The sequence below is a fragment of the Chelonoidis abingdonii genome, chromosome 8, assembly GCF_003597395.2.
Source record: "Chelonoidis abingdonii isolate Lonesome George chromosome 8, CheloAbing_2.0, whole genome shotgun sequence".
Lineage (NCBI taxonomy): Eukaryota > Metazoa > Chordata > Testudines > Testudinidae > Chelonoidis > Chelonoidis abingdonii.
The window spans coordinates 48,908,636-48,932,025 of NC_133776.1; the positions used below are offsets into that span (position 1 = coordinate 48,908,636).

The 23,390-nt window shown below is 47.5% G+C and overlaps 2 protein-coding genes across 4 annotated transcripts in view; one reads left to right on the forward strand and one right to left on the reverse strand.

Annotated features, from left to right (window-relative positions):
* The window catches only part of LIMS2 (LIM zinc finger domain containing 2), a 317,098-nt gene that overhangs the window by 80,286 nt on the left and 213,422 nt on the right, over positions 1-23,390 (forward strand). The gene's annotated exons all lie outside the window — the stretch shown is intronic.
* MYO7B (myosin VIIB) overlaps positions 1-23,390 on the reverse strand; it is an 84,003-nt gene that overhangs the window by 21,442 nt on the left and 39,171 nt on the right. The window contains exons 23-34 of the mRNA XM_032764795.2: positions 22,555-22,764; positions 21,166-21,308; positions 15,439-15,597; positions 13,461-13,587; positions 7,375-7,494; positions 6,520-6,693; positions 5,315-5,542; positions 4,668-4,835; positions 3,776-3,893; positions 3,554-3,684; positions 2,807-2,966; positions 1,915-2,099 (exon numbers count right to left, since the gene is read on the reverse strand). Of these exons, the coding sequence (XP_032620686.1) occupies positions 1,915-2,099; positions 2,807-2,966; positions 3,554-3,684; positions 3,776-3,893; positions 4,668-4,835; positions 5,315-5,542; positions 6,520-6,693; positions 7,375-7,494; positions 13,461-13,587; positions 15,439-15,597; positions 21,166-21,308; positions 22,555-22,764 (1,923 nt within the window). The remainder of the gene's footprint in view (positions 1-1,914; positions 2,100-2,806; positions 2,967-3,553; positions 3,685-3,775; positions 3,894-4,667; positions 4,836-5,314; positions 5,543-6,519; positions 6,694-7,374; positions 7,495-13,460; positions 13,588-15,438; positions 15,598-21,165; positions 21,309-22,554; positions 22,765-23,390) is intronic.

Here is a 23,390-nt window from a genome sequence, read left to right on the forward strand (position 1 = left end):
CCTAGTATCTCCCGTACGGTCTATGCTGGAGCTCTTTTTCGATTTCAAACTGCATTGCCAGCCGTGCTGATCAGAGCTCCACGCTGGGCAAGCAGGAAATGTAATTCAAAAGTTCGCGGGGCTTTTCCTGTTTACCTGCCCGCTGCATCCGAGTTCAGATTGCTGTCCAGAGCGGTCAGTGCTGCACTCTGGGATGCCGCCCGGAGGCCAATAACGTCGATTTCCGTCCACACGAACCCTAATCTGAGTTATCGCTATCGAATTTAGCGCTACTCCTCTCGTTTGGGAGGAGTTCCGAAATCGATTTAAGGAGCCATTTAACTCGATATTAATGACGACGTCATGTGAACGGATACAGCGTTAAATCGGTATATCGGCCATTAAACCGATTTAAAGTCGCAGTGTAGACCTGGCCACACAGACAGTGAGCACTGGAGTCAGTCTTGACTAATGCGAGCACAGCACTCATTAGAGAGCCACCTCCTTTTTGTCTGATTCATCTTTTTCAGTAGGTCCCTGGGACGAGGAGTCCTCCCCTCCATATGCCAGAGCAGGTTAAATTAGGTTAATTAACCGGCTAGGCTATGTCTGGTGAGGAGCCAGGGAGTGAAAGGTTGATTGATGATGGAGCCCAGCTGAGAAGGAACAGGTGGGACAGGAAATGGGGAGCAGAAAGGGGCTACAGGGGAAATAGTCCACACTTACTCCCTCCCTGCTTCAGAGAAGGGAGGTCTGTTTGGGACTATGGAATTAAGTAGTCTGCAGTTACTTCCTGAGAGGAGGGCGTTTGGGTTGATAAATTCAGAGAGGGGGAAGCCAGAAGATGTAGGCAGGAGTCCAGGAACATAGCAACAGGATCTTGGAAAAATCAGACCACAGTCACTAGACATAGGGTCCCTGGGTTCCCCTGCCAGTCACTGGGGAAGTGGCACAGACTGGGCAGTGGAACAAAGCCTGCCTGGGACAGTTGTCTGATAGGAGTCTGCTATCCTGGAAGGGGAGGCCCATATTAACCTAGCTGGAGGGCCAAGCCACACAGAGCAAGCCATGAAGAGAGAGCACCCTGAGTTGCAGAGAAAGAGGTGGCAGGGCACATGAATGAGCAGCAGAAGGGGGTGCTGGAAGGAGCTAATCCCCAGAGCAGCCAGGAGGAAGTGCCCTAGCGTTAAGTGTGCCCCATAACTGTCCCATTTAATCCACTTGTACAGTACAAAATATAGCAACTATCTAAAACTGGGATAGACAATTAATCACTGGGAAGATGGTGATTAGGGTGAAACTTGCACTGGGTGCCTGTTAGGTGTGTTCCTTTAAACACAACATTCTGAGATGGGAGCGATTCCCATCTGTTTGTAGGCCTGTATTTCCAGTCAGCCAACCTGCAGCAAGATGGGACCCGTTGGCTAAGTAAATCCAGTGACTGTATTTGCAATAAATACTGTAGTTCTGAAAAATGCATGAGGGCTTTGGGGTTTGTTTTGTTTTTTTTATAAAAGGCAGAAATAAAATATCTAAAATTGTGGCGTTAATCCAACGTTCAGCACAAATGTCTGGGAATTCAACTGCACACACGTTTCCATGAATTACCATTAACTGTATAAATTCATACAAAGCACAGAGGGCATGGACTTATGGCTGCTGTATGTGGCATCACCTGGAATCTTATTCCTTTTGTGCAACTGAAATCTCATCCTCACTGTTGGACTAAGGGTTTTGTTTGTTTTGTCTTTGTTTTTCCATTTAATTCTGACTCGTTTGTTGCTCCTATGAAAGGCATCAACCTGGTCCAAGTTGGGAGGACCACTCATATTCCAATGAACAGTTGCATTCAGTACTGTCATGTCATTCAACCCCGGGTCTGTAAGGCTGGAGACCATTCTGTTACTGTCTGTGTCCCCATCACATGATCCTTACCAGCACTTGGCTAGATGGTTTTGCAATGGAAGGGATAATATAGATTGCTTCTAAAGACACAATCCCCGTCTTGGCAGTCCTTTCGTTTTGAGCATAGGCCCAGTCACCACGATTTGCTTCCAGCCCTTTGTCCTGGGTCAGAATCAGCAAGTCCCCCTTCTTGAAGGGCAGAATGGCAGGGTCCCCTGGAAACAAAGAGAGCTGTAGTATCCTATCCAGGCTCTATAATATCAGAAGAAAATGCAGGGGATTTCAATCATGAAGACAAGTGAAATGAGTTTGCAAGGCCTGGTCTCCATTACCAGTAGGAAGCCATTTGTGTAACAATGGCTGATCACACAATAGCACTTTTTGGAGCAGTCACTGACATGTCCTCTGGCAGCTTGCACCTGCTCCCACTGAGGTCAATAGCAAAACTTACATTGATTGTGATGGGAGCAGAACAGGTTCCTGGGACTGGCAGTGATGCAGGGAAAAGAGCTCACAAATGAGAATTAAGTGAATGTGGCATTTGTGTCCTAACCCTTCACCCCCTCAGTCAGTGGTATTCCATAGCCATCTCCATCCCTTGTGGAGCTCTTATGAAGAATGTCCCCAGATAGCCAGGCTCTCACTTTCTGTCCAGGCAGGTGGAGTTCCTGGACTAAGCAGTGTCCAAGAGGGAGCAAACAACAGCAGCGAAGGGGGTAGGAAGGTTGATTTGCTGATTTCAGGGAGGCCTGAACCATGGTGCCTGACATGCTGGCTCATTGTGGTGTTCATTACTGGCTCTTCCTGGAGTAAAGTTTCTGTCTCCCTGAGCTTTCCTGCTTCTCTTTTAGCTCTTTTGAGTGCTTTACTGGGGATTCCCACAAGAATTCTGCCTGCCCAAGAGAGGGGCTGTCAGACTAACCTTGCTGCTTGCTCTCTTGCATGGCCACAGCATACTGGGACCTCTTCTTCAGTCCTTCCAGAAACAGGACCACTAGCTCTGCGATGACAACGCTGTGGACAGATGTCAGGACAAACTCCTCTGCCCGCAGTGTGATGAGAGTGCAGCTCTGCCCAAAAGACTTCACTGCCCTGCGGATCCAGAGTGGTTCGTTACTGGAACATCTGCAAACCTTGTATCACCTTTGTTCTACAACCATACACAGGCCTCTATCTGCAGCTCAAGGCAGACAAAGTCTCCACACAGGGGCAGGAACTTTCTGAGCATGCATGAGCCCTAACAGGAGTTAGGAGCTCCTGACTCGATTTCTCGGAAGTAGGTGAGTGAAACTCTGGCTCGCTCTCTCTCTTGAGAGCACCACAAGTTGGTTCAGCTGCCCCATGTGTCTCCACAAAGTTACCTCATTCTAGGCACTGAGGAGCATCCGTCTCCTGGAGTGAGCAATGAATTAATTCAATGTAAGGCTTTCCTCACACTAATGCACCTCAGTCCTGACCCGAAAGGATGAGCTTTCCCTGGACTGACTGGGGAAGTTCATTCATTCAGAAACTCTCTGGATGTGTCCCATGGATGGATGCTGACCCAGACCCAGAACAACCACCTTTCTTGGGGAGTGAGGGGAAGAGAATCTCCATCCTCCATGCAGAGCCCTGGCTGAGTCTAGGCTAGAGGCAGCTGTTTTATCTAGATTTTGCCTATCCAGGTGACTAACCTGTTGGTGTGTATTCCAGTGATTTCTGGGAAGGACAGATCGAGGAGCCGCTTTTCTGACTCATCTAGGAAGCAGATCCCTTTCCAGTTAATGGCTACTATGAAGTGGTTCTTGGGCAGACTGGGCCCTGAAAAGGTAGAAATAACCCATTATAGATTCAGCCCTTCTCCTCTCTTTATCCCGCTTCCATCCGCTTGCCCACTCACTGGTGATGTTACCTGAAAATCTGGTGACTTCAAAGAACCTAGAAAAGAGTAAAGGCCACTGAAAACGGGCAAAATCCACTAGCTGCTCCTTCACGCTCTGAGGGGAAAGCCGGTCCTGTGTGTATGGGGCCTACAATACAAAAACAAGGCCATGGCTCCTTGTATGCAGATCCAGGGTACACATACTGAAGTGCAACGTCCAAAGACACACAAGGAGCAGGACCAACTCTGCAAGGTGCAGAGAGCCCTCAACTCCCTGGACTTCTTAGGGAGTTCAGCACTTTGCAAGATTGGGACCAATTTCACCTCCAAAAAGTCAAACCACAGGCAGTCTCCATGGACCTGAGCTGTCCCATTCTCACACAGCTAATGGCACAGGCAGCTATTTGGATTGTAAGTTCCCCATGACTGGGATCTCATCTCCTTAGTTATCTGTCAAGGATTTAACACACAGTGGGTGCCATAGAAATACTAATACAATTAATCAGTATATCCCATCTCTCCAATAGAACAGGGACCATAATATGCATAAACACCAACCATCCCATGCCGCGTTTGCCCCGAATCAACCACCACAGCAGCAGCCAGTGATGACTCTAAGAAACCCCCTGAGTGGCTGCAGAAATAAACTGTACTGCCTCTTTCTGCTCCCAGAGGAGACAGCATGGCCCCGCTTCCTGATCTCCGTAATGAACCATGCACGGCACATGCGTGGAGATGCTTCTTGCTGCTCTCTGACAAATCTCCAGGCACCAGCCAGCGCTCCTCTCACTGCTCCCTGGGACACCTCACACCAGTGGGCATGTTATAAATGTAATTCATCAATTAAAGAAGTAGAAGTTGGAGCTTAACACAGGGTCTTGGACGCTCAAGATCAATTCATGGTTTTATGCGAGGTCCATACCTTGGCATGTGCATACGTTATGAGGCTCACCCACTTCTCCTGGGGCTTTGACTTCAGCAGCTTGGCTGGGATGAAGTCCTGGAGTAGCTTCTGAACCAGCTCATTATGGATAGAGTCACCAAACTGAATGTAGCAATATTTTGCTCCTACTTCCACCAAATCCTCCTCCTGCAACAATTCAGCTGGTTAAATGAAGTCTGGAAGGTCATAGATGAGTCCTACCACCCTTTGAGATCCACTAATGAGACATACTGTACAAGAGCTGGGTATTATTATCCAACACTACACAATCTGGAGTCCATATAGCAACAGTCATTTTTCTGCTCTCAGCATGGCTGCCATAGGCAACAATACAGTGGGAAGAGAGATGACCTAGGATGCGGTCATAGTGCCAAGCAGGACAATCAAATTAATATTAAAATAGAACCCAAGCAGCTCCTCTGGACGTGTGTGTGGCATCCAACGTGAGCTGGCAGATGCACCTTACCTTACGTCGTACTCTGGCAGGGCTGCTGGCACCGTAATTCGGAAAAGTGCCCATTGAGAGGGTGGTTGGACACACCTCCATCAGCCTTCCCTCCTCTGCTTATCCCCTTTGGAAGCCCCTTGTCCTATGCCCCTGCTCAAACGGGAGTCAGGAACCCCACCTTCTCACAGCGGTATTCTCCAAACCGGATCCCACGAATGATTTGGTGGTAAATGAGCTCCGTGCTGACTGGATCTTCCTTCGAGTTGTGCCAGGGAGTGAAGATCTCTTTCCGGAAGTAGAGGCGCCATGGGGTGTTGCGTTCATGGGCCCCCTGCTCCTTCACCAGCTGCTCGCACTGGGAGATGGCGTCCATCACATGATCCCGGCCGCTACCCAGTGACCAGACCTAAGAACAGAGGGATAATCTGCTTCAGGGAAAGGCCTGATTTGTAATTTAGTGAGTGACAATAGACTAGAATGCCTCTGTCTTCTAACAACAAAGAGGTCCCAGACACATCAGTTCATATGGTGGGCTAGTTCAGAGGGGTCCTGGATGGGACTGGGCAAGTTACACACTGGTAAGTGGGTGTAACTTACACACCAGGGCACGGAAGGGCAGGGTGGTGTCTGGAAAACCAACCAGGAAGGTGACGATATGGGGATCCAGGAGGAGAACTGCTTTATCATACACCCATCTATTTGCTTTTCCTGCTACTGCCGTGCACCTCTGCCCCCTCAGGGTTTAGCATACACCCACTTACCTGCCCTTGCATTGGTGGTATATTGTACATAATGGGGTCACTTCTGAGTTCAGCCCATTTAGTTTAGAGCCCAACTCTGAGCACCCAGACATCTGCTGCTTGGGGATCTTGGATCTAAACCAGTACGTCATTAGTGTAATTATATAGTGGGAAAGGATGTGCAGAATGGCAGCATGTGAATTAAAGAGCTGTGCCTCATGGGGACCACAGGCAACTGCTCCAAGGTTTGGGTTAAGTGCCACTGATGGCAAAATGCATCAGCAGCTCCTAGGATTTGGGAGCGTGGAAAATGGAACTCTCCCCTGTGTAGGTCTGAGAAGTACTGACAGCAGTGAGAGGGGAATTTCTATAATGGAGAACAAGAATGCCTAAGCAAGGCACATGCCCACCAAACAGATGGAGGGGAACTGTCAGTAGCTGGAAGGAACAAAAAGCAAGGAGAGTAGAGCCAGTGCTGTAAGGGAGTCCTCAGCCAGGCGGGACAGATATTAGAGGAGACTCCCAGCGTGGAGCTTGTGGAGGACTATTTGAGGTCATTCCTTGGGGAGGAGCTTCTGAGGGTTATTAGAGGCCATTCCTGGGGAGGAGTTTGAGGATTTCAGGATGGATCTCAATATTTTACCTTGTCATACACAGCAATGTAGAGTGAAAAACCAAACACATCCTTCAGCTTCATTTTATCAGCTACCAACTGGCAGATCTCTTTGGCAATGGAGGCTGAATCTGCAGGGACCGTGATGCTTTGGCCATTCATCAAGGTGATATTAAATACAATAGGTTTCTTCTGCTTTGTTGCCTGTTAGCCAGAGTTAAGTGAACGAGAAGAATCAGAGGCAGAGCTCACTTTCCCAAGGAGAATGGAGGAGTCATTTAGATTTAAGAGCTTTCTCTGCATCAACTTTACACCATGGTCACAATCATATTTGAGATCTCAGCTCATTAAGTGAGGTTACGTCTTCACTAGAAATACTGCTGTAGCGCATCAGTGTAGATGCTCACTACAGCGATGGGAGAGGTCTCCCCTTGCTGTAGTTAATCCATCTCCCCAGGAGGTGATACCTAGTTTGACAGACAAATTCTTGGATTTGAGGACTTTTCACAGGCCTGAGCGATGTAGCTGGGTCAACCTAACCTTTTAGTGTAGGCCTGGCCTCAGTCTGCAGGGCCCAGACAAAGGAAAAGAGAATAAAAAATGGCTCCACACCCATCTTGCAGCTTCATCAAAAGGACAGCAAATGCAGCAGCACACAACTGGTCACCCATCTCATGGATCTGATGCATATGACAAAATCCTGATTTTTCTACTCCACCTGGCAAGGAGTGACTACAACTGTGCATGTCTAACAGCATAGCCAGAGCAGGTTTACTGTATTTCAGTTCCTGGACTTGGAAAGATCAGCCAGTGAAGACAAGTAAATACCATTCAACATGAACACACAGATACGTAACTGAGAGCCGCTGTTGAGAGATAAACTACCTGTAGTTCCAGCCAGCTGGGAGGTTCAGCGCGTGCTCCATTGGTATAGGTGCGCTTCAGCCGTTCAGCACAATACGGCGCGTAGCCCGTTGGCCCACTGCGGATGAAATTCAGCAGATACTGGATGTACAAAACATAAGAGACAGTTAGGAAACGCAGATGTTGCTAAAGAACTGGGGACTCACAAGGGCCAGTAAATCAGATCAGCCTGATCCTATAATAGCTGTTCCCAAACCAACTTGGCAATGCATTGCACTGGTTTTCTTGGCGTTTTCTAATCATACTACTTATCGTCCATTAAGATTTCTATGGAGAAATTAATCTTCAACTCCTGCAGGGCTCACACTAGCCTGTCAATTCACTGAAGTTCAAGAGTTTTGCACTAGAAGTATCTGTAGTGATATGCAAAGCTAAATCCTCAACAGGGAGTAAGATCTGTATCAATTGCTCACTATATTTATGATTGGAATTATTATTGCAAATGCATGCACCTGCCTGGTGACTGCATGATACCAAGGGCATCCTTTGTCCATGCAGTCATCCTGTTTGCACAAAATCGCAGTAACTGCACATGCAAATATGGGTGCTTAATTGCACATGGACCTCAGGACTCTCTCTGGAAATTTGGCCTGTAATCGGAATCCACAGGTCTGTCTAGAAGCCTCCTGCAAACCTCATGCTTCGGGGGCACAGTACTCATATCCCTGTAAATTAGGAAAGGCACTATTTCTGTTCCAACGTGCAGCCCGGAACAACTGGCCAGGGGTATTACTGTGTTTTCACCTTTCTCTGAAGGATCAGGGACCAATCATTGGAAGGCTAACAGGGAGTTTCGCAAGGGAGTTGTCCAGGTGAAGGAGGAGCAAATACAGCATCTGTGGGGTAAGTGACTGTCTGCAGTGTGTGTGTTTGTTTGTGTTTGGGGGTTACTTGATGTGTGCTGAGCTTGTGTTTGTCAGTCTGTTTGTTTGTTTTGGTTGTTTGAAGGACCGTGTGCTGTAGCTGGCAGTTGGAGGCTGAGCGACAAAGGAAGGTTTGAAAGCTAGAAGCCTCTGGTAATTGGCTGAGCCTTAACCAGTGGGTGGGGCATTCCACTCGGCCAGGGCTTTATAAGCCGCGCACAAGCGACCAGGGCTGCTAACAGGGAGTTTCGCAAGGAGTTTGGAAGGGGGAGTAGGAAGGAGCGGGGTCCTTTGGTCCTATCCGTGACCCGTTAATCCCTTGAAAACCTATAAACCAAACTACATCCAAAACCTTCTTCTTTAAAGCAGAGCAGAGCGGACAGGGAGCTGTAAGAAGGGAGTTTGAGAGGGAGTTTGACAGAGGAGGCTTATGATGGTTAGGAACCTGCAACACCGTGCCACGCACGCTTCTGTCTCCTCCACCTGCGCCTGTAGCCAGACAGAGCAACCAAGCATGGATGCTTTCTACCCAGATTCTGGTGTGGTTTTGAAAGCCGTAGCTTGCAATTCCACTTACTGATATCCAGGCTGGGGGGGCATTCCAATGTGAAAGGGCCTACTGGTGAATCTCTCAGGCAGCAGGTGGGAGAGCTACAGGAGGAGGTGGCTAGGTTTGAGGAGCATCCATATCCATGAGCATTCCTAGACAGTGTCCATGTGGAGACAGCTGAGGTAGCTGTCCGCGTTTACAAGACTGCTGACACACCACTGGTAGGGAGGAGATGGTCAGGGTGGACACTGGCAGCTGGTTGCTTCTGGCAGTGCAGTGCTCCACCCTGCTGCGAACCTCCCGCCATGGTAATAGGTAAACCTTTATGCCTTCTTGATACAGGAGAGAAGGAATCACCCTAGAGTAAAGGAGGAGAAGACTCAGACCCCTAAGGCTGGGGGGTCTGCTGCCACCACTGAAAATAGAAAAGTACGGTAGTGTGGTCGGAGACTCTCTGCTGAGGGGGACGGAGGCGCCCATCTGGCCCCCTGACATTTCATTTCGGAGTATGCGTCTGCGGGGTCGTATCTGAATTGTTCCAGAGGCATTGTCGAGATTACCGCCTTCTGACTACTACCCCATGCTACTCATCCATGTGGGCACAAATGATACTGCGAGGAAAGTATCTGAGCAGATCAAGAGTGACTACAGGGCTCTGGAGTACGGTTGAAAGAGTTGGAGCGCAATGGTATTCTCTTCGATTCTTTCTGTCAAAGGTAGGGGCCGGGCAGAGACAGATGCATATGGAGGTGAATGCCTGGCTGCGAAGATGGTGTCGCCAGGAGCTTTGGCTTCCTCAGCCAGGATGCTATTCGAGGAAGGACTGCTAGGCAGAGAGTGCGTTCACTTTCGAGGAGGGAAAGACCTATTGCCACAGGCTGGCTAACCTAGTGAGGAGGCTTTAAAACTAGGTTCGACGGGACAGGTGAGGCAAAGCCCACAAGTAAGTGGGGAACATGAAGACTGGGAGATGGGTCGGAAAAAAGGGGAGCGTGGGCTTTAATGGCGAGAAGAAGGAGGGTCAGGGCAAAAACTGGGAGTCAAATCAAACCAGTATCTTAGATGCCTATATACAAATGCGAAAAGTATGGGTATAAGCAGGAAGAACTGGAGAGTGCTAATAATAAACACAACTATAATGTTGCATCACCTGAAACTTGTGGGATAAATTCACCATGATTGGAATGTTGGTGTGGATTGGTAAGTTTGCTCAGGAAGGATATGATGGAAAAGGAGGGAGGTGTTCTTATTATTAAAATATGTTACACACTTGGACTGAAGGTGGAGCATGAGACATGGGAGATCGTGAAGTTGTTGAGAGTCTCTTGGCTTAGGCATAAAAGGGTAAAAACAAGGGTGATGTGGCTAGCGAGTTACTTACACGGCACTAACCAGGTGGAGAGATGGATTGAGGCTTTTTATTAACAACTAGACAAAATCATCAAAGCCCAAGGATGTGGTGATCGGGGGACTTCAACTATCCATAATATGTTGGGAAGTAACTACCTCGTGGGCACAGACTAATCCAATAAGTTCTGCGACTGCATTTGCAGGACAATCTTTTATTTCAGAAGGTTGAAAAAGCTACTAGGGGCGAAGCTTCTAGACTTGATTTAAAAATAGGGGAGGAATCGTTGAAGATGTTGAAAGTAGAAGGAAGCTTGGGTGAAAGGATCATGAATATAGAGCTTTGCAATTCTAAGGAGGGTAGAAGGAGACAGGCAAACGAGACAAATGGATTTCAGGAAGGCAGATTTTGTAACTCAGACAGCTGATAGTAAGGTCATGGGAATCAAGACTGAGGGGAAAAACAGCTGAGGAGAGTTGAGCATTCCAAAGGGACACCTATTAAGGCCAAAAGCAGCTATTCCGATGGGTAGGAAAGTAGAAATGTGGCAAAAGACCACCATTGCTTAACTACAATCTTGCATGACTACAAATAAAAAGGATCATATAAAAAAGAAACTAGGTCAGGATTAAAAGGATGAATATATGCAATAACCGGGAATGCAGGGGCAAGATTAGAGCAAAGCAAATGGCTCAAACTAGCTATGGAATAAAGGAAAACAGAAGATTCTTTTCAATACCATTAGAAGAAGAGGAAGACCAAGACAGGGTAGGCCCTACTCGTGAGAGGGAGAAACATGAACAGGAAATTGGAAATGCAGAGATGCTCTTAATGCTTCTTTGTTTCAGCTTCACTGAGAAAGTCTGAAGAATGTCTAACATAGTGAACTGCTTATGGGAAGGGGTAGGTTTAGAGATGAAATAAAAAAAGAGCAAGTTAAAAGCATTAGAAGTTAGATGCCTGCAAGTCACCAGCGGCCTGATAAATGCATCTAGAATATTCAGGAGTTATAGAGGAGGTACTGAGCCTCTAGCTATTACTTTTGGATAAGTCATGGAGACGGGAGAGATTCCAGAAGACTGAGAAGGGAAAATATAGTGTCATCTATAAAAGGCAATAAAAACAACCCAGGAACTACAGACCAGTTTATTTCAACTTCTGTGCGGGAAGATAATGGAGCAAGTAATTAAAGAATCATCTCCAAACACTTGGAGTGTAAGGTGATAGGGAATACCGCATAGATTTGTAAGAAACAGAATTGTGTCAAACCAATCTATAGCTTCTTTGATGGATAACGAGCCTGTGATAAGGAGAAGCGGTGGATGTGTATACTGACGTGTAGGCTTTGATACGGTCTCGCATGATATTCTTATCGATAACTAAGGCAAATACAATTAGGATGGGGCTACTATAAGGTGGGTGCATAACTGGCTGGATAACCGTACTCAGAGAGTGGTTATTAATGGCTCCAATCCTGCTGGAAAGGTATACAAGTGGGGTTCCGCAGGGTCTGTTTGGGACTGGCTCTGTTCAATATTTATCAACGACTTAGATGTTGGCATAGAAAGTAACGCTTATTAAGTTTGCGGACGATACAAACTGGAAGGGATTGCAACTGCTTTGGAAAGACAAGGTCAAAATCAAAAGGATCTGGACAAATTGGAGAAATGGTCTGAAGTATAACCGGAGAGTTCAATAAAGACAAAATGCAAAGTGCTCCACTAGGAAGGAACAATCAGTTTACACATACAGACTGGGAAGAGACTGTCTAGGAAGGAGTATGGCAGAAAGAGATCTAGGGGTCAATAGTGGACACACAAGCTAAATAGAGTCAACAGTGTGATACAGTTGCAAAAAAAGCAAACATGATTCTGGATGCATTAACAGCTGTGTTGTAACAAGACACAAGAAGTCATCTTTCACCGCTGTACTCTGCGCTGGTTAGCCTCAACTGGAGTATTGTGTCCGTTTGGGGCAACTGCATTTCAAGAAGATGTGGGGAAATGGAGAGGGTCAGAGCCAGCAGCAACAAGACTGATTAAAGGGCTTGCAGAATCAAGACCTATGAAGGCAAGCTGAAAGATTGGGTTTGTTTATTTTGGAAAAGAGAAGGACTGAGCAGGGGACATGATAGCAGTTTTCAGGTATCTAAAAGGGCTGTCTCAGGAGGAGGGAGGAAAAACTTGTTCATCCCCGATTAGAGGTCTAAGGTGAACAAGCAATGGCTTAACTGCGGCAGCAAGGAGATTTAGTTGGACATTAGAAAATCTACGTCAGGGTAGTTAAACACTGGAATAAATTGCCTAGGGAGGTTGTGGAATCTCCATCTCTGGAGATATTTAAGAGTAGGTTAGATAAATGTCTATCACGGATGGTCTAGACAGTATTTGGTCCTGCCGTGAGGGCAGGGGACTGGACTCGATGAGCTCTCGAGGTCCCTTCCAGTCCTAGAGTCTATGAATCTATGAATCTATGAATAAGGGCAGGATGCTAAAATAGGCTCCACTGTAATTGACTATGGGCTGTAAATAAACTTTTGGAGACAATAGGCCTGACTCAATCTCATTTATTTAACTTCAGATGAGCTACTCCTATGTTGCACCAGCATGAGATCAGAATCAGGCCGTTGTGTTGAGTTCATCCCTGGGGTAACTGGCCCTGATTTGGATCTCTCCCCTAAATCACTAATAACGCCACTGAAGTAGGCAGTGGAATTACACCACTGTGAAAGTGGTGTGAGTGAGATCAGAATCAGGCCCCACTGACGTCAATGGAATGACAGCAGGGATGCACTCATCTTGTCCATACCCTATACATTCCGTTTGGGCTGAGTCCTAGGCTTTGCAGAGAGAGCTGTTGGGAGAGGGGAGGAAGACTTGCAGAGTAATCTGTGGTGAGGGAGTTGCTGCTGAACTTTACTCTTAACTATTCCCTTCCCATCGCGTTACAAGTGCCTGTACTATGTACAGTATGAGCCAGATCCTCAGCAGGTGTAAATTGGCATAGCGCTTCTGAAGCAACCTGGAGTAACTCAAATGGTCAGAGCACTGAAGTCAATGCAGCAGCTGAGTGTCTGGCTTGTGCATTTAGGTCTGAGGGAGGGTGAAGGGTACAGTACCAGAGATTTATGTATTGATTTGTTCATGAGAGTAATGATGTGGGGAAGTTTCTGCCTCCACCCTACCACCAGCCACTATAGCAACCAAACAGTTAATTCTACATATTGTAGCCAAATACAACAACAAACAAACCCCCAGACCTGGTCCAGGAAATGAGGGCACAATACCTTCACAAACTTGTCTGAGGGAGGGAAACAGCCCAGGCAAAGCGAGAAGAGGATCCAGCCTCGAGCTCGACTGCTCTTGTTGTTGTTTTCAGAGAGCTGTTTGCAGATCTGGCAGTAAATCTCATCTCTGTAACAAGACACATGCTGATCACACTGGTCAAAGAGAATGATGGACTTTGCTGTCAAACTGTGGCTCGATGGATCCCTGAAGCATTTAGACCGACCATTTCAGCCCTTTAAAATTACCTCTGTGTCAGCTCAGTGTATTTTATTTAGTTCCTTTTCCATGGTGCTCAGGAGACACCTCCCCCTCATTCAGGAATCCAGTCTCCCAATATCTCAGAGGTAGGAACTATTAGTGTGTCATCATCCAATCTCACAGGTGGGGATCTGAGGCCCAGAGAGAATGATTGACTTGTCCAAGTCACACAGAAAGCCAGGATGTTCTGAATCTCAGCCCAGTGCCTCCTGCATATGGAAGTTAATCCTACAGTGCTTTGTCCCCATGGGTGCTGTATGTCCAGGCCAGTCTAATTGTGACCAAAGGGTGTTACCATGGGACAGCTCTTTGGTGGCTTATGTGAAATGAGTTTGGGAGTTTCAGTCCAGCTCACAGGGGGCAAGCACAATGCCTATTCCAGTACTTAACTGCCCTTTAGAGTTAGAATGTTTTTCCTGACATCTAATTTAAATCTTCCTTGATGCTAATTAAGCCAATTACTACTTGGTGGACATGGAGAACAATTGATCGGAGTCTTCTTTATAACCACCATTTACATATTTGAAACTCTTGGCATGTCTCTCCCCCTCCCCGCCTTCTCCAGACTAAATATGCCCAATTCTTTCAACCTTTCCTCTTAGGTCAGATTTTCTAAACCTGGTGTTGCATCAGACATTTGAATTTTTGGCAGGCTAAAGCACAAAAGCGGGCCCTACTGCATACCCCTGAGATGTTCAGTGACAGAGGTCGATATAAGTGAGAGAACCAGTAAGATGGACACTGATCCCATCAAAAATGGCAGGACAGGCAGGGAGGAAGGCAGTTCCAGCAGACAATGGTGAGAGAACTTCTTGGGAGTAGCTGGTTAGTCTGGAATCTAGACTAGGGTGACCAGATCACAAGACTAAAATTTCAGGACACAATGGGGTGCCATCAGCCCTGCCCACAGTCCACCCCCGCTCCTCCCAGGCTCTGGCCCCACTCTGTCACAGGTCCCACCCCCTCCCCATCGTGCCCTTCCTTATCCCCCGGCTCCCTGCTGGCTTGCTGCATCCCTCCTGAGTCCCCCACGCACTGCTCACCTCCTCACCCCTCCAGCCTGCTTGCTTGCCTCTTCACCCTGCCACCCGCCACTCACCCCTATGGCGCAAACTTCCCCTCTGCCAGGTGGATGCTCATCCACCTCCCGCCTCTTCCCGCCCAAGCATCCGTCCTTGCTCCTCCCCCATTCCACCCCCTTCCCCCAAGTCCCCGCCCCTGCTCTGCCTCTTCTCCACCTCCTCCCCTGAGCGCATCACGTCCCCGCTCCTCCCCCCGCCCCAGAAAGCACTAAATGCCGTCAAACAGCTGTTAGGCAGCGGGAAGTGCTGGGAGGGGGGAGGAGTAGGGATGTGGCATGCTGGGGGGAGTAGGCGAGGAGTGAGGAGCTTGGCTGCACTTTTTCCCCATTGGTGCTCCAACCCTGGAGCACCCACGGAATCGGTGCCTCCCTCCCGCTCGCCTCCTTACCTGAATATTGGGACAAGGTGTCCCGGTCGTACATTCATCAGGATGCAGGACAAAGGGTTAAATATTGGGACAGTCCTGATTTTATCGGAACATCTAGTCACCCTAATCTAGACAGACTTCCCCAGAGCTGAACTGAGCCCCAACTCCTCAGTTAATGGGAGTTGATAGCAGAATTTGGAAAGAAAGCTCAGGATGGTTTTGTAGCTGAGAGTGCTGGCCAGCCTTTGATGACAGGTGCAAGTTCTGTACCTGATGGCAGGGCGCAGGATTGCATTGCCGATAACAAAGTGCACTTTTTCAAGGTTGGACATAGGTCTATCCAAGATTGTGCTCTGTTCCTGGATTAGCTCCTCCCTGCTGTTCAGCTGGCTCACCACCTGAAACAGAAAGGGAGAATTCTCAGGAGCTCTTCTTTTGTACTAGTCAGTTGCAACTGGGTCCAGGAATAGATGCCTCTACTGTATCTCTACAGCCAAAACATTCCCAGCATAACCAAGTGACTGCTGAGAGCTGACCAGAGCATCATCATTTCAATGTAAATTAACCCAAAATATCTATTGCTGCAGCATTACCCTCACCAACGAGCTGGTTCTACTTAGCTCTACTGTGACCTTTGGCTCTGCTGTGCAGTAGCATGAAGTCCCTGTTGCACTCATATACCGTAGTGATGAGTATTCTGTAAACAACTAGATAGATATAAAGGATCTATGTTCTGCATCAACTGAAACAGTTATTAAAGAATATACCTGAATAACCAGAACTAGAAAGCTGCTCCTTTATTTTCAACCACAGAAGCCTTTCCCTTTAGTGCCAAAGCAGAACTCCTCTAGCTTGTGTTAGTGGTAGGTCCCTTATCCTTTCAGTGAATTATGTACTAACAAGCAGCCTCTTTTCCTCATTCATGCACCCAAAGCCAATGCGCTACACTATGTTATGTGCTCAGTAGTGCTGTTAATACATTGTGACTGGCCTAAGGACTGCTGTCAGTTGGCATTCTCTTTCAAAGAGCAGTTTGTCTAAATAAGTACAATGAAACACTAGCATCACCTTCTCATCTGAAGCCTGGACCCGAGTGTAGTAAGTGAAGGCCCTGATAAAGGCCCAGTATGAGGCCTGAGGGCTGAACTAAAGTAATGGTCAAGACTTAGATAAAAAGCAAAGTTAAGCTGTGAGCTGAAGGCCAGCTCAGTTCACAGATGCTGGCAAGGAAAGGGCTGATGATGCATAAACATATATTCACCTAGCATACCGAAGTATAAACATGGTACCAGAACACCTTATACTGGAACATTCCACAGATAAGAAAGAACAGGCCAACCCATCCAAATGACAGGGGCAAAAGGGTAAAATGATGGATAGAGTTGTTTTGATTGAACTAAGTTGTACAAGGTGAGAGGCAGCCCCTTACTACGTAAAGGGGTTGCACCTCAATACGTCAGGAGTGATGTGTAACTTGTTTGTACCTGTGTATAAGAATGTATCCCTGGGGCGGTGTCTGGGTCTGGCTGAGGGGGCAGTGGAAAGTCACGCCACTGAGCCTGGTCCATTGCCAAGAGACACTTTCTCGTAGTATGCCCTGAATTAGGCTAAGAAACCTACAGGGAACTGCCATTGAGTCTGAGATTGCAATAAACCTAGCAGACGTGACTTTGCACCTTACTAGAGTCTGTGGTCATTGGGGGTTCTCTCGGGTCTGCTGCATCAGCTATCTGCAGAGCCGGGACAGCACACAGGGCGAGCACACGCACACAGCCGAGTGATACCAACAAGGAGACAGCAGAGCACCACACCGGTAGAATCTAACAACACTTCTGACAACACCGGGGAATGGGAAAATAGAACACAGGACTTTGTATTAGTCATACCAAACTGTGTGTGTCTGGGGGTGGGGGTGGTGTCCTTCCCTTCCAAACAGTGTTAACAGTAAAGTTGGTTGAATTTTTTCAAATGTTTTTCCTTGAAAAAATGGCCTTTTCACAAACAATGACAAATAGTGCAAATAACTTTGGTTTTCTACATTTATTTTTCTGTGTGAAGCTTTTCACCACATTTTCTATCAAACATATTATCAACTTTTTTTTTCATTTACTGAAAATTGGTAAATGGCAATTTTCAGTAACACCATCGATGGAAATGTCAATTAGAAAAGTGGTGAAAACTGGGTACTGCAAAACTGACACAATTTGGACATTTTTTATGACAACTGTCATTTTTCAACCAGCTCTGGTTCAATGTCCTGGTGCAAGAAAGGCCTGTCCTTGCTCTGGAAGGGTAGGAAGCTCAGTCTGGAATCTCCCAGTTGCAAGGATTAGAAGAGGCTAAGACATCTGTGAGAGAGAACTGGGGGAGAGATTGTCCTTCAGAGAAGGACTGGAAAAAATCTGAATTTGAACCACCCTGTGTAAGCACAATAAGGCCTGGGGATTGTTCAAAGATGCATGAGAGGGAAAGATTTTCCCCACTGAGTGGGAAAGGATGCGCGGTCTCTGCTCTGGAGGAATTGTCTGAGAGGAAGCTGGGAGGACTGTAAGCTGTTGAAGGCAGAACACTCACTGTATCTGTGCAGCACCTAGCACAATGGGGCCCTGAGCGAGGCCTTTAGGCGCCCTATATAATACAACTGTTAATTAGGCAGGGCTTATTGTGCAGAAGAGCTGCTCTTCAACAGGAGCGGGAAGGGCCAGCAAGGCTGGAGGAAGGGGGACCTGTCAGGACATGAATGACCTCAGTGGCAAGTAGCAGAGCAGGAGTTCCATACACAGAGAACGGTTGGCCCTGGAGTTGCTTGGGGAGAGAGTTCTTAGCCCAGGGGACAGGCAGCCCATAGTGCCTGTCAGCATGGGGAGGCAGGAGGCCTGGCAAAGATACCTGGAGAAAGCTATATCAGTGTCTGCTTCTTACCTTTCCTGTCAGCTTTGAGGAACGTTTCAGCTTCACAGAGGAGACCCCCTTGGAGACTCTGTTATTCCTTCTGTAAGCTTCCTAAAATAGACATGGTCATGACAGAAAACTAGTTCAATGCCCAGAGTGCAGTAGAGACTAGTGAATTAAGGAATGCCAAGCAGGGAAAGAAATCCTGAATGATGTGATGGTAGTCATCAACCAAAGCACCTTCTCTCCAGTGTCAGGGCCTTTGGAGTGACAGCTTTCTGACAATGTTATAGAGAAATACTGCCAGAATCTTAGCTGGTGTTAATTGACTTCAGTGGAGCTACAGTGATTTGTGTCAGCTGAGGACTTGAGCTATTATGTTTCATTCTTTCTGCACTCTACTGGGCCTATGTGATTTTTTTAAAAAAAATAGAAAAGTATTAGTATCTTGTGAGTGCAGTAGTTCTTCGGCAATCCATTCAACTGTTCATACACAGGAATTCAGGTACAATGGCTTGGTCTGAAAAATCCAGGCAACATTCTTAGGAGCAGCCATTCAGGGTGTGATTTTTCAGAGGTGGTCAGCATTGGCCTAACTCTGCTCCCACTGAGAGTTTTACCATTGACTTCAAAAGTAGAACAAGTTATGCCAGGGCTTGACTTTTGAAATCCCATGAGCTTCCACCATCTTCTTCACAGTATTTTAAACTGTCTGTTGAACAATGGAAGTAGACTGTGTCTTTGTCAGGACTCTGCCACCCTGATGAACTCTGAACTAGTTTTGAGGCAAAAATCAGGATGTTTTACATTGCAGGGTATCTGCATCATTAGCTCTAGTTCTCTGTGAGCACAGCCAGTCCCGGATTCATTCCTCAACCAGGCTGCAGCCTCCCATTTGCTCCATTCCCCTAGGGGAGGCTTCCAAGGACTATGTTAAATGCAAGACCCTCTTTGACCCTGGGATAGGGTGTACAAAACCCACACTAGATGGGAAGGAGTTAATGAAAGCATGTGGGCTCAATTAGCCCTGTCCCACTTCACCTGGGAGCAGTGCCAAGCCTGGATGGAGGAGTTAAAAGGGACAGTCCAATTCAGTCAGAAGCTGGCTGGGAAGAGAAGAAGGCCTTTTGTGCTAAGCCCTTGAAAGAAGGCCTGGTGGGGCCAGAGCCTATCCCAGGACTGCCTGAAGGAAGGCCTGGCTGGGGCTGGAAGGTGACTGATGCTGCTTGGCATCAGAGTCTCCCTAGGGGCAGGTAGGCCTGGCAAGAGATTCTTACATATATCTTGTTCCTCACAACTATGAGGCTTTTCCTTTTGGGATCTGCAGAGGAGGGGCTGGTAGAATGGCCTAGAGGCAGGCTGTGGGAGGAAGCAGCCCAGGCAGGATGCAGTGGGTCTGAATAGGCAGACCTGATGTTTGCTACAGGGTCCCAGGGCTGGAGCCCAGAGTAGAGGAGAGCCTGATAAAGGTAGTGCGGGGAGGCCCTGGAGATAAAGAATGGAACTGACTCAAGTCTGTAGTCAGGCTGATAACCTGGCATGAAGCTGCTGGGGTGTAGAGATTCAGGACTCTGTTTACCCCAAAAGGGATGGGACCATATCAGACCCCACCAGAGGGCTGAGTGGTGAGAAGAGAGGGGCACCAGCTGAGGAGTGCCTGTTGTGCCACAATGGGATGCACCAGTAGGAAGCCTATCTGTTGACAGACCTCTGACTGGTCCTCTTGGGCTCCAACTAAGCACTGCTAGCAGCATGATTTCGCTTAGCCATAATTAAAGGCACAAGTCAGGATCCTACAGGAACACAAAGAGGAAGTTACGGTCAACAGCCCTTACTTCTGGTCACTTGTAGGTCACCTAAGGTTCATCTAAGTGCTTAGACATTACTCTGATGTGTGCTATAGAACAGTGGTTCTCAACCAGGGGTATGCAGAGTTCTTGCAGGGGGTACATCAACTCATCTAGATATTTGCTTAATTTTACAACAGGTTACATAAAAAGCACTAGCGAAGTCAGTACAAACTAAAATGTCATACAGTGGCTTGTTTATACTTCTCTATGTGTTATGTGCTGAAATGCAAGTACAATATTTATATTGCAATTGGTTTATAATTATATGGTAAAAATGAGAAAGTACGCAGTTTTTCAGTAATAGTGTGGCTGTGACATTTGTATTTTTATACCTGATTTTGTAAACAAGTAGTTTTTAAGTGAGGTGAAACTTTGGGGTATGCAAGACAAAGCAGAATCCCGAAAGGGATACAGTCGTCTGGATAGGCTGAGAGCCACTTCTGTAGAAAACCTTACAACAGATAATTCCTTATGCAGAGCAGATCACAACTGCTGTGCCCACACTTCTCCTGTAGGTCACTAGCATGAGCTGCTCTTTTCATCTGTGAGGGCTAGAGTGCTAACACTCAGTAATGCTGAGGCCACCTTCGATTCAAGAAAAAAAAGCTTATTGGCAGTGTTGGTTGTACTCCACTTGCATTGCCTGTGTGGAGCCATACTGTAGGTGCCACTCGCAGAGGTCCAATATGACTCCTACAGGAGGGCTCTCTAGAGACAGGCTCAAGATGGAGAAAAAGGCTGTTTCCAGCTACAACCACTTGGGAAGAAGTAAAATTATAATAACTTGTTAAAAAATTCTAAGATGCTATTAAAACTGTTAGTAAAAATATTCTAAGTCATCTCTTTAAACACTAGGTCAGATTTTCAGGTGTTCAGCCCATTGGGTGCAAAGTTCTTTTGAAAACCTGGCCATCCACATCAGAGTGAGGATTCTGAATACTTGAAAATCTGGCCATTAATGCATAGGGGTTGTCTCAGATTGAGGCTCTCCACTTAGCAGGCAGAGTGTTTAAGCCCTGCTACTGGTATGTGAATGTTTTCACCCTGGCTGCCAGAACCGGCTGCAGTTTCCTCCAGCGAGGCTGGCTTTCTCCAGAGAAGGCTATTGGTATGTGTTAAATGCAGGAGTGCTAAAGCCTTCAAGTGTTCCTTTGCGTCTCTCACCCCTCAGAACAGCAGCACGATAGCAGACGGAAGAGTCTGAAAATAAAGGCTTCTCTCTCTTACCAGTTCTGGAGTGTTGTTGCCCATTAGCTGGACCTGGCTTTTCTTGCCAAGTGTGTCATAGATTTGTGTCATCATAGAGCTGCTCTTGCTGTTGGTGTTCTTAGCGAACATTACTGGCTCTGGGAGTTCACCCATGAACCGCAGGATGATATTCCACACGGCCAAGGAAGCCTGAAAGGCAGGGGACCAATGCAGTCAGACAGGTATGGAGAACTCCAGGCTCCCCAATGCTCACAGAGAGCCACACACGCACATACGGGTAGGACTTCTCGTTACCCCCATCCACTGTTCAGGTAGGTAAAATCCTGTGCTCCATATCATTCACATGAGAAGTTTCCATAGACCCTCAAGTCATATATGAGCAATATTCACGTATCCCCAATGCAGAGAGGACGATGTGTGAAGCTTCATGTGGCTCTGGCGGGAACATTAGGTCTGGTCGACAGTAGGAAATTAGGTGGATGTAACTACCTTGCTCAGGGATGGGACAAATCCACACCCCTGAGCGATGCAGTTAAACCAACCTAACTGCCAGTGGAGACAGTTCTCCCATCGACCTAACTCCCACCTCTCAGGAGAACCCCTCCCATCAGACTAGGTAGTATCTTCACTGAAGTGCTGCAGCGGTGCTACTGCAGCATTTAAGTGTAGACAAGCTGTTAGATCAGCTGTATTACCGCTAAAGCCCTCAGACAGCTGCTGTTGTGAGGCAGTTTTTTTAATATTGGGGATGGTGCAGGATGGGGCTGGTGAGTGGTACAGAAATATTAGCTGAGCCGGAGTCTGAACTTACTCAGTGATTGGCAGCCAGCATTCAGCTTTCCCAAGAGCCCTTAGGACCCAAACCTGCAAGGGAGTGACATCAAATCTCTTGCAGGACAGGGACCTGGTTTTCTAAGACTGCCCTGTGCTAAATGAGGGAATCTCAGAACTCCTCATCCCTCAGCAGGAACAGCAACAGCAGGATGATGGGAAGGCATGGACCTCCACTCCCCCTCAACTTCACCTCAAAAACCATAAGCCTCAACAGCAGTTTGGCAAAGGGTGAGCCTAAAGCCCCTTCTTCCCCACCCCCACCCTGAGCAGGAGTGGCCGGGACCAGCTCCCAGAGTCTTTTTCTTGGTAGAATAAAGGTGGAGAAACGATTACATCAGGGCTTCTTGTGTCAGCTGAGTGAGTGAGTGGCAGGGCTCTCTCCTGTGCAACCAGCGCTGGGCTGTGGGCAGCACCTGCCAGCAGGAAGCAAAGACTCACAGGTGAGCAGCCTCCAGGGAACATGGAAATTACTAGTTCCATTGTAGTGCTCAGGAGTATCTCTGGCTCTAGAGTTTCCCCTGCCCACAGCCCCTGGTCAGGGAATGACAGGCCTGTTGGAGGAGAGGAAAGGCAGGCAGGGGCACTCAAGGAAGGAACATACTAGGATATCGTCTTTCTCATCATGGTAGAGCAGCGGGTGACGCAGTGGCCTCCGGATGTACGTGTGCGTAGAGGATCCTTGGAAGTAAGTTGCTGCAAACTTTGGAAACGTGTACTCCGCCAGGTCATCGACTTCCTCTTCCAGCTCCATGCTCATGGGAATCATGTCCAGGTCCACCTCATCCAGCTTGCCTGCCTTTGCTTCCAGGTCCTGTACAGAAAACAGACAAGAGCCCCTTTCCTTTCTCCTCATGTCCTGTACAGTTATTTTTTGCCTCCAGGCTTTGCCAGAAAGAGCCCTTGGGGTCCCAGCCAGGTGGATCTCAGTTAATATCAGTGCTACTTCCATCCGCCAGCAGTAGGCACTGGGAGCTGTGCCTGTCCTGCTCTTGGAGATTTAACTATCACTAAGTGCATTCAGCCTGGGATCCCAGCTGACCTGGGAACATTATGGTATCTGCTCATTGAGAAAGCCAGGCTCTATTTCATTATCCTATCATTCCTGCTAGCCCTCACTATACACTGACCTAGAGAGAGATTTATCTGCTCATTCTAATCCACCTGCCTCCTCCCTCTCCATTCCACTGGGACCACAGACCCCTTCTGCAATTCCGAAGTCTTTCCTCTGTTCCCTGTACTTCTGCAATGTTAGACACTCAGCCTTGCGGCAGTGTCATACATGGTTCAGTGCATCAGCTTTCAGAACGCTACAGTTCTTAATGTCATGAAGGTAAAGCACTTGAGGTATCTCCAAAACAATGCACCCCAAGCATGCTTCTTTCAGACTAGTGACCTAAGGTGGTTGGTGCAGCTAATACTGGAGTCTTCCATCATTCA